We start from the raw sequence: 12047 nt of genomic DNA on the forward strand, positions 1-12047 counted from the left end.
CCAAAAAATTGCTTTTTTGAAAAAATCCATTTTAATTCGTTTTTCATTTTAACTCGTGCTCATTTAGACTGTTTTTCGGATTTTTCAATACAATTTGCAGGGAATATATTTCGAAATTTAGTTCGACTGATAGAGCATAAGGAATTAAAAAATTTAATTAAAAAAAATTGTTGTTAATTTTTTTCCGATGCGTGGCGCTGATAGGACTTCTCTAACTTCCAGCATTTTATTTATGGAGCGAATTTTGAGCAACAAAAAACATTAAGCTAGAAAGTTGTTAACAACAGTACAAAGAAGTTTTCTGACAAATTTTAGCCCAATCGAGTTTATATTCAAAATAATATTAATGTCTTAAGTCGATAGCGGCTAGTCGACTCGCGCGCGGGCTGTAGCGAGAGTCTCAGATCCGATTTATAATACAGTTCACCGGCGCCAAAAATAAAAAGTAATCAGGTAGTATCAAAGTATTATGCATAAATTAATTTTAATGCATAATGCAAACTAATTTACTCATTTAATATTATTCCAAAAAATACTAATGCTCTATTACAACAGGAATGAAAAACAAATGTATTTTCTCGATCTATCATTTTTCTCAATTCCCCGAATTTGAAACTCTCACTACAGTCCGCGCGGGAGTCGTCTAGCTGCTATCATATTGAGAATACTTTCTTGCCAGAAGTTTTTTGTTGCTCAAAATTCGGTCAATAAAAGAATGTAGGAAGTTAGAGAAGTCCGTTAAGCGCCACGCATCAAAAAAATTTACAAAGATTAAAAAAAAAAAAAATTTCAAGATACTTTTGCTCTATCAGTCGAAGGACATTTCAAACTACATTCCCTGAAAATTGTATTGAAAAATCTTAAAACTGACTGACTGAGCACGAGTTGAAGTGAAAAACGAATTTAAATTAATTTCAACAAAAAAGCTCGTGTTTAGGCTTTAATTAGAAAACTAAAAAAGCCACAACTTTTTCCCGAAGGAAAAAATATGCGCAATGAAATTCTACATCTATGTGTAGTCTATAAAAATTAAAATTCGAAAGTTTTTCTGAAAGCCCCCAGGGGTCTTCCCACTCCCAGCGAAATAAGTTTCTGCGCACTTCTTCTTCTGCCGTAGTCAGTTTAACATACAACGAAGCTGAATGCACATCACAATGAAACTAATAATTCTGTTCTGCCTTGTTCTACTGGTTTCTGTTTCAGAACAAATTCCTCAGTATGGTATGTTCTATTAATTTCCAAAATACCGTTAATCGGTGTAAATCGCTACAACAATTTTTCTTAACTCACCAAACTCTGCCCAATTTTGTTTTAATATTTAATTTGGGCATATGTCAATAGATCGCGAAATGTCTCTACTTTATTGACAATATACCCAAGTGAATGCATATTAATTTTAATGAAAAATAATACTAAAAATGACAACATCTCCCCTGGACCAAAAGTAGGATTCCCCAAATTTGGATATTTATCTTATAAATAAAGATCTCTAAAACTATGAAACTATGAGCACGTAAACATTTAGTGAACGAAAATAAAATACTTCCTACTTAAGTTTCTTAAGTTTGCCCATATAAATTTATGATTTTTTTTCAATTATTTATTTTTACTTAGTTTTCATTGTAATTATTTAGTTTTATGTAAAGAAACTTGATTTGCGTTAAATTGGTAGTTTTTTCGTCATCTATTGATGGTAGACTGGTTCCGTTAGGAATTATGTTTATATTCCGAGTACAAATTCTTGGACTTTCTGACGACTTGAATTGACTCTAATCATAGCATTTTGAAGACGAAGTGAAGACATGTTTCGATACCTCATTTTTAAAACGGAGCCAGACTTTTTTCATTCTTGAGACATACTCTCATGTTTTGAAACAGTTAAACTTATGACTGTAAGAAAAGGTAATCTTTATTTATGTTGGAACAATTTGGTATATTTCACGGTTTTTTACGTGGTTTTTATTCGTATTATACTTGTTTGACGACGATACCAAAAATGTTTTCTGTTTCACGTATTTCTTACGCCTTAGGAAATCCTTATAAAAAATTAAAATTTTAATTTCTTTAGCATATTTTGTACGGCTATAGTCGTTCACACGCGCAGATTTCGAATTTTTAAATTAAAAGTTATTAATTTAATCCGACGCGGATCCTGCGGGGGACAAATGTGCCCCACGCGAAATTCATTTCATTCTCCTGAGCAAATATTACTTTTCAGGTAAGGGTAGGTTTGACCCAAGATATTTTTTTCAACTGCCGTGCTTTGTTCATCAACACTACGTTTTTCCTGGGATGGGTTGACTTTCCTTGACAGGGGTTCATTTTTAGACGGGATACTTAATGTGAATAAAAAATTACAAATAAATTTTGTTTTAAATTCTTATATTAACGATTTATAAGTCTGTAATTCGCAATCTGTGACTTTTTTGCGATTAAATACATCTAAACTTGTAGTTGTGAAATTAAAAATAAATGATTTGATCCCGTGTGGAAAAATGTTCTGGCGCTGGCCTGGTCCAGACGAGACAGTCAGGTTTCTAGCCCTGGCGCTGACCAGATGATCTGGACAAAAGTGTACAGTTTTTTCTGGCTAGCCCCAGACCAGACCGTCTGGTCAGACGCTAGATAGGGGCTGGTGAGCCGCTAGACATGGGCTGGTCAACCGCTAGTTATAAGCTGGTTAACCGCTATTTATAGGCTGGTTAGCCGCGAGTTAGACGCTCGTCAGCTACTAGTTAATGGCTGATCGAATAATGTTTTATCGTTGAGAATCATATCGTCCATGTTTAGAGGATCTTCTTTGAGGATACGCAAAAGAAGCAAAACATGATTTCCTAGAAAAATATGTAATATACTCGTTTGATATTATCAGTAAGAATTCAAATTTTGCGTAAAAAGTATACTGCCATCATTGAAATCAATCAATTAAATTATCGTTTCTAATACTTATTCTTTTATAATAGATAAAAAGTAGGTTTGTACTTACACTTTGTTTATTAACTTAATACAGATTTGGTACATCTTATGCCTCCGCTTTTACAGCTAACTTTTGGCTGGATTAATATATTATTAGGAAAATAATAAGAAATGTTGACAGTTTGTGACACTTGATCGACAAAAACTAGTACTGTTTCCGAGAGGTTGGAGCCAAGCACTGTTAGAATACTTCAAGTTATGACGTCAACTGTCAAGATATCTGCACGCCGAGAGCTAAGCAATGAATTACAATTACTTGGGAAAACTTGATTGTTTTAATTACTTGTATACAAAAATGTCTTATTTTCCATTATTTTAGACACCCTGTAACTTTTTCAAAATACATTAAAAATAATTTGGTGATAGAACTTAAGATTGTTTTTTCGGCTCGCTGATCAGCGTCAGGCCTGGACCAGACCAGACTCTCAAGATGATAAGAAAGAAAGTTTGAATTTCTTATTTTCAATCATTTTTGACACCCTGTAACGTTTTTAAAGTAAGTCAAAAAAACTTTGGTGATGGAACTTAGGATTTTTTTCTATTGGCTCGCTGATTAGTGCCTGACCTGGAGCAGGTCAGACTGTCAAAGTGATAAAAAAAGGCTTGTTTTTATACTTTGAAATTTTAATTTTCCATCATTTTAGACGCCCTATAATATTTATGAAGTATGTCATAAAAATTTGCTGATGGAACTTATGATTTTCTTCGTTCTTGGCTAGCTGACCAGTGCCAAACCTGGGCCAGAACAGACCTTCCAGGCTAGACGGTCTAGGTAAAGTCAAACCTGCGCCAGACTGGCGTCAGACCTGAGAGAGATCAGTTCTTCCATACTAGACAGTCTAGATAAATCCAAACCTGGGCCTGACCTGTAACCAGACTTCCTAGACATTTTTCCACACGGGATGGAATATAATGAAAACTCAATTTTAAACTGAAAGTGTTATACACGGTGAAAACGATATCGCATGCATTGCAATATATACTGTAATTTCTGCGCTATATATTGTAATTATTGCATTAAAATAGCGTAAAATCGTGATATCGTACAATGCAAGATCTTACATTATATTATTATTTTAATATATTATATATACGAGGTTTCTGGTAGTGGCCAAGCAATCTTTGTGCATTATTATATCGTACAAAGCTTCGGAACCTGCTAGTACGTTATCAAATTGCACTTTATGTCAATATAGAGGTTCTGCGATATCATTGTGCAAAATCTTTTTCTCTGTTTATATAACACTTTTAGTTTAAAATTGAGTTTTCATTATATTTCATCAAATCATTGATTTTGAACTTCTCAAGCACAAATTTCGAATTCCAGACATATAAATCGCTAATATAAGAATTTAAAACAAAATTCATTTGTAACTTTTTATTCACATTGAGTGAATGAATTCACAATGCATTATAATGCATTGGTTTTTTAAATTCCTCTTGATCGCAAAAATTTATAGATTTTGAATTTCGAGGTTTCAGAAGGCTAATTTTAAAATTGAGAATTTTTTGTTTTGAATTTTAATTCCTGTTACTCGAACAGCTCAATAATGGAAGAGTCCATGGCGGGTGGGACCTTCTTGGTGGCAGCAGGTACTGCCACGAGATTTAGACTCTACCCGCCGTGGCAGCTGGGGCTGCCGCGGGGCAGTAGTTTGCCGACCTCTGTTCTGGAGCTAGAGTGCGGTGAAGTAGTTGATGTTGCCGGTTGCTCACTGTCTGTCAAGTGAGAAGGAAATGTTGCGCGTTTGGGGCACATTTGTCCCCCAGAAGATACGTTAGGTTCGGGATTCGTCACGTTAAGTAAATTTTATATTTTCATGTAAATGAACATATTGGACGTATATTTACATTATATCATGATATTTTGACGTTTCGAATTGATTTTTTGTAATTTCAGTGCAAATGATATGTAAAAATGACTAAAAGTGTGATCTATATCAATGCAAAATGTTTTCTTTAATTTTATTCATACAATGCTCATAAATTCCAATAATAAATAAATTAATAAATAATGAATGAATAATTATTTGTCTCATCGAAGAAGACTGCAGTATCGCAGAAAAAAATGAGAGAGAAAGAGAGATGTTACACCCGATCTGTGTGTGACGAACATGGGGCGGTCTTGTGCAACCTTTACGCCGAGGTTGATTGAGCTTATTTAATGCAATTTTCGGTTTTATTTAATGTTTTCTAATTAAATTTCATTTGGAGAATCAGATTGAAAATAAAAATAGTTTTGTAGAAAAGGTTCCTTTTTTTTAATGCCGAAAAATGTTTCCTATTTTTTAAATTTACTAACCTCTTTTTCAATGAGAATAAATTTTTACTAATTTTCTATCTTTATTCAAATGAAATCTTCTTATCGTTCATCAAAAAACAAAGAGATTAACCAATTATACATTTGAATTATTTATAATAATAAGTATTCTGCCCGTACTTCTGGTATTTCACATTTTTTAAATTTTTCTAACTTCGAATATTAAAATAAATATTCTTTTTGGAAGGAACCAAATCATAACCTACTCTCTAAATATGAATCAGTGAAAAATTCAGTATGAATATAAATAAATAAATAAATAAATATTAGTCAGACATTTCACTGATTTATCAGTGATTTCGGACTTATTCACTAATTTGTGCAGTAATACCAGTTAAATTATGTGAAGCATAACCTCTACAATTTTAGGTTAAGCGTTGTTATTACTCTTTTACTTAAGTAGCAAGAATAATTCCTTAATGAAATAAATTTTTTAATTTTCGGGCTGTAAGTCTTCTGAATTAACTTCAGGAAAAATATACTCTAACTCTTATGGGTAGTACTTACTTAACGAGTGTGTACATGACCGTCCGATCTTGAAATTAAAGTAATTTGTGAGGTTCTTTGTCATTTAAAAGCATCGATACTTTTTACCTTTCTTAATATATGATCATATTTATGGGTTTTAAGTTTTTACTATGATTCTTTGATTGAATTAACTGAAATATTATTTTATTATGATTGCTACATTGACATGGTTCAGTGCTGCCAACCCTCAAAAGTGGTTATTTCACTGAATCAATAAGTATCTTCCCTACCGAAAGAATCTTTGAGTATATACTAAAAATTCTTTAGGTCAAATAATCTCAAAGAAATTCTCCGCAGGCACTCGGGTAGATATTGTTAATGGTCCAGGAAGCTAGTTTAAATGGTCTGAAAGCTTTAAAATATCCTTTCCGAAATTGAAATAAGAATACGATCATAAATAACAAGCAGAGAGGCTATATCAATAGAGCAGCCGACACTCAAGGGTCCTTTGTTAAGCTTTCGGATTAAAATTTAGAAGTCGATTTTTTTAATTTCATAGCTAACAGCCTAAAATATAATAATTCGGAATCTATGGGTTTCGATGATTTCAGATATCTAACTTTTTTTTTAATGCTTAAAATTGGAATTAATAGAACGTTTCTCGTAAACGAAATGAGATACGCCAAAAAGGACAACATTTTTAAATTCAACTAGAAAATTTTATATCAGTATATAAGTTATAATTATAAATAAGTATAATGAGAAAATTCATCAATTAAAAAAAAGTGTTGGTAATTTGAAGAGAAATTTAAAAAGGGAGAACAGATCAGCCACGACCAACTATTGTAAATAACTCTGCCCGCCCGGTACGTGAAGAATACAAAAGAAACATTATATTACCGTTGCACCACTCTTAAAACGACCACTAAAAGGATCTTCAAAAGGGCCCAAACCTCTCAAACTATCTCCGAGACTATTTTGTTTCAAATCGACTTTGCTTATAGACTCAAATGAGCCAAGCTATTTCGCTAAAGAAAACTCAAAGATTTCTTTCGGTAGGGTTTTCACTGATTGTCAGTGACACATTTCTAGCTATTTGAATCAGTCAAATTCTAATTTAGAGAGTACACTATCTTGAGGCGCAGTTCTTCCCCTTCAAAATGCCGTTAGAAATTTCGAAATAATTAATTAAAAGAGAAATGATATAATTTTTGCCAAAAAATATCAATTGCAGGATTTTTCGCGATGTTTATTTGTTTTTAAAATTTAAAAATGGTGTATATTAAAATTTTTTAATTCATCTGCTACATCATCAGAGATTGTACCTTACCGACAGTAGATCAACCCTCCAAACCATGAAGGCAGAAAATCTACACAATATCGATCAAGTTAAGAATCTTCAATAACAGAAAATGCTTAGCGTCTTAATAAGACTAGATGGAAAATAATATTTTTAAATTAAAATTATTTCTTGAAAAAAAGATCCTACTCCATCTTCACTCCATTGGGAATCGAACCACAAAACTTCTCATTTCCGGTCAGTTGCTTTTCCAATTAAGCTATTAGAGGGATCAGAATAAGAACTCTTAATTCAAGAACATAACGCTAATTTTTAGCTAGGTGTTAATGGTACAAGTAATTATTTAAAATTTTTTAAATTTATCTGCTATATCATCAGAGATTGTACCTTACCGACAGTAGATCAACCCTCCAAACCATGAAGGCAGAAAATCTACACAATATCGATCAAGTTAAGAATCTTCAATAACAGGACCTGGCGAGGGTAAAAAATATCAGGAGATCCGTCTAGGGTTAAAAATTGTCGATTTTAATTCATCAATTTTAGTCTTTTACATCTCTTAACTGACTCATTTCTGAGTTGATGTTATGAAGTAGTTCTGAAGACAAATTCAAGTATAAAAGTATTAATAAATAAAGTATCAAATAAAGTATACTATTACTACATGCAATCATACTTGCTCCCTTCATGAAAAGAATGTTGAAAGGTTTTAAATACAGTGAACCTTTTCTCTAGCGCTGATTTCAGGGCTGACAGTGGGTGGCAACTAACTCAGTGTAGCTTGCTCCGCTTCTGTTCGTTCACACCTGACTGCTTGCCTGACTGACAGCCGCAAATCCCGCGCACCCCGCGCAGCACCTGTTACACCTACATGCGTCGCAACGTCAATTCTCAGGAGGGCTATAGAAGGAGGGCTATTGAAGAGTTTCGCTGTAATTAGAAATCGCCACTAAGTCACAATTTGTGGAAAAATGTATTGCGATTCGCCTCGGTTGACAGAGTTTGATAACTGGTTTGTAAGAAACATTATTTTCCTCTAGACTTTTAAATATGATTAAATATTGTATGCAACACATGCGTAATATAGGCACTTTACGCCATTTATTTTGCGCGTGGTAATTTCCCGTTTACCGACTGCTGAAAGAAGATTGTGTTGCGGGTACACTTTATTTCCCTAGAGAAATAAAGTAACATTATTCGTCTGAAACACGTTAATATAAAACGGTCGAGAATTACCGAAGATGGTTCTAGCGAAAGAAACAGAAAGGTTTCGGGAAAGACCGCGTCGGAAAGGTACGCAAAGGGTTCGGAAAGAGGTTCCTTTCTGATCCTTTCCGAATTGTATGGGAACTTTGCTTGCGATTTCTTTTCAAACTTTAAGCCATCCCATGAATCTTTTTGAATTCTTTCCGAATGTCCCACACTCCGACTTCTTTCCGACAATTTCCGAATATCGTCGAATGTTTCTTATTTCTTTCCGAATGTCGCCGAATATTTACGATTTATTTCCGAATGACTGCCCACTTTACTCTTTCCATATGTATCCAATTTCTTTTTGGATCAAACAAAAAAATATATATCTTTGTAATGATCATTTATTTTTACCTTCCAAACCTTTTAAATTGCAGAGATTTTTTGTGATTTTAAGCAGGAAACTTTGGAAAAGCTCTGACAGCATCTCGTCTCTGTTATCAATAAACCCAATCGATAGTAAGCATTCAATTGCTCTAATACTCGACTGAACTAAAAGTCTTAAATGACATTATGTGTTGCAAAAATGTCGTTAGTGACTGTCAGCCTCTGCCAATGATAATAATGATTATTGTAGATATCACCAAGTGATATAACCACATTTAATTGCTTTGTTTCAAATTATGTTTGGTTCAAAATCAAGTTCAGTGCAATCGAACACCTACCATAATCGATATGAATGAAATCGAAGAAACAAAATGGCAACGCAAGATACATAGCGATTTTCCCAAGATTTTTATTTAAAATCATACAAATATTCGGGTATACTTTATTTTCCGTAGTGTTTTCAGTCGCACACTCTTTTGTGCAGTTATTTTGGGAGTAAATCTTGGTTTTTTAGTTTAAATATCGAAATGGAGCCAAATAATGCACAATACAATAAACAAATAATAAAAATAGTATAAATATATGTGAAAAATAATAACATAGTTATAAAATTTTCCTATTTCTCAGTGGGATATGCAGGAAACAACTCGAAAATTGAAGTTAATTTAATTAATTGGTTGAAAATTCAGTATTTTTGTTATAAAGTAATTCTTTTCGGTGGAAAATTCAACTGTGTTGTTGAAAACTTGTTTTTTTCTTGTTTTCAAAAATGCATATATTTAGGTGAATTTTGCATCATTTTAATTAAAAATCACAATCGTTTCATTAAAAATTAATCTCTTTCATCTTTTTTTATAATTAAAAATACGACAACTTATACTCTTTGCGTTTCTTCAGCTAGTTGGAGGGGGGGGGGGGGATTGGAGCGATGATTCGTATTTTGAAGATAATTGGTGTTTTTCTGAGTGACCATCAGGCATGAAGTGTGACGACTGCCTATCGAAGATTCTGGACCTGTTTATACAACCGTGCACTGAAAACATGAAATCCTAGACATTTAGCCAGAAGACTTTACCAACCTAACAGCAGCAATAGCGGTATTTTCGAATATAAGTTTCGTGCTACCCTTTTAATACAGATTTTCATAATACTTGTTACGTGCCTTTAAAATAATAAAGTAATAAAAATATTATTAATAAGATATTATTCAACTTATATACAAAAAAATAACATAAATTTCAATATATTATCCGGACGCCTGAGTCCCTTTTAAGACATTCATTTGAAATAAACATCTGTTAAAGAAATTAAAAAATTATATACAAAATTAAAACTTTATTCAGTAGAGATATGACCACATATATTATAAATAATTTTATAATATTACAATGCATTCAATTTATAATAGATAAAGATAGTTTAAATAAGATTTTTATTTTAACGTCATTTACGACATCCTATGCCCATGTCGTTTCGGTGTCTCTGCGATATCGTAAAGACATCGTCAGATCATACGACTTATTTACGATATCGTAAAGACACCTTAACGACATGGTCATAGGATGTCGTAAAGTTGTCGTTAAGATGTCTTAACGATGTCCTAAAGTCGTCGCCAAATGTTGTGCCCACTGGGAAGCTATTTCGAAAGAAAATCACAGCGTTTTTGAGCTTACACTCACCTCCTGTATTATGGTCGGTCATTCGTTGGCCAGCTTCACGTTGCTCATGATTGGCTGGTTCCCCCCCCCCCCCCCCGAGCGTCTTTAAAGGCCTACACTGAAGATCAGCGGGACAACATTTTTAAAAACCTCTGCTCATATTTTTTATTTCGTAATATAAATTGTTTGCTTAAAAATAAATTTCCACACGGTTCAGTATTTGAATGATCGCCTAGGTTGATAGTGAATTAGCAGCACTTAAGTATGCATGTGGAGCATGCGCACAAGAAAGTCTGGCTAAATGTCTATGATTCAAAGCTTATAGGAAGTGCCACCAACTCTATGCTTATTAGCCAAGTCTCAAGTACCGCTTCATAACCTTCCTATTGCGACATTCCAGAAGGCATCCCTTTCATAATTTCAAAAGTCAAAACGCGCTCCTGATCTTGAAACGTGGAAGCATTATGGATGTTAAAATTAAATCGTAAGTCTATATGAGAAAGGATTTTTTTGTCAGAGATGTCAAAACAGATGTTAAAATATTGTGCAGAAATGGAGAAAAGTTGTGGGGTTCAACTGTTACTGCTCGAGCTATGTGAGGTAGCCATGTATTTATCTTATTAGTTCTTTTTGTGCTTTACCCTTACTGGGGATGAGCCCTGGACCACTAACATCTAAATTCCTCGAAATCTCCATAACAGACATTTGTTTCATAAAGTATCGTTTGCATCAAGGGTAGTACGTCTTTGTGCACTTGGTGCATCATATGCTATAAAGAGACTTTATTTTTATATATGTAATATTGACTTTTAATGTTCTAGTGAATTGTACGGGAGAAAAACCGGCCATAAAAAATGAAGCATCTTCCTGCATTCAAGTTACTTGCAACAAACCTGGAGATTACATAATTTTAATGTAAGTTTATTAAAACTATATATAATAGCGTAAACAAACTTTCACTTCTCATCTGATCCGCTCTTACTGAATTACTCTTATTATGTAAAGAGGTAACATTTCGAAAGAAGGTATCCTATTTCTCACGTGATAATTGTGCCTCAAAGTTGGCTTATAAAACATACATGGTTCTAGGCGTCCTCAATAATGTATTATATAACCAAATACAGGTTACAAGCCTGCATAATGCAATATACATTCGATAATGTCTATAACAGGGTCGTTGCTACAATTTTGTGAAATTTAATTTTGCGGAAGTTATATTCATTTTCTTGATTTAATAGATTTGTGAATCATTTATGCTTCTCCGAAACTTTTGATAAAATTTAGGATTATAACAATAATATTATTATTGTAATTGTACCATTAAGCCAATTCCCCTTCGGTTAAAGCGTGATTTACTCAGTTCTGAACGGGAATCAGGGAAAGCAGTATAATGAGGTAGAGTATACATTTTCAGATCAATCTAGAAGCATCTTATACTCAAGTTAAAGGAGTTTAATTGACTAGAGCGTCACATCAGTTTGGCAATCCTGGTCATGATCCCTTTGAATAATACAACATTTTTCGAGGCTGAGAAAGTAGCTGTGAACTTAACACAGTTAAGTGAAGCAAGTAAATTGTGGAAAAAAGTCCTATATTTGTGAAAACTTACGAGGTTTCCAAAGATAGCTCAAGTGAACTACCAGGGTAATAATACTACGAAGTATCTAAAGTTACGCCAGAATAGAGATGGCCAAAAACTGGCGACGCGGTCTGGGACTGGTGGAAAACGACCCCTTTTTCAGCTCTC

At 33.4% G+C, this 12047-nt stretch overlaps 1 protein-coding gene across 1 annotated transcript in view; it reads left to right on the plus strand.

Moving 5' to 3' along the window:
* Nucleotides 1-1135: 1135 nt before the first annotated feature.
* The window catches only part of LOC117172103, a 15767-nt gene continuing 4855 nt past the window's right edge, over nt 1136-12047 (plus strand). Inside the window, exons 1-2 of the mRNA XM_033359881.1 lie at nt 1136-1221; nt 11122-11215. Coding sequence (XP_033215772.1) covers nt 1143-1221; nt 11122-11215 — 173 coding nt within the window. The 5' untranslated portion in view covers nt 1136-1142. The remainder of the gene's footprint in view (nt 1222-11121; nt 11216-12047) is intronic.

Source organism: Belonocnema kinseyi, chromosome 4 (assembly GCF_010883055.1).
Source record: "Belonocnema kinseyi isolate 2016_QV_RU_SX_M_011 chromosome 4, B_treatae_v1, whole genome shotgun sequence".
NCBI classification, from domain to species: Eukaryota; Metazoa; Arthropoda; class Insecta; order Hymenoptera; family Cynipidae; genus Belonocnema; species Belonocnema kinseyi.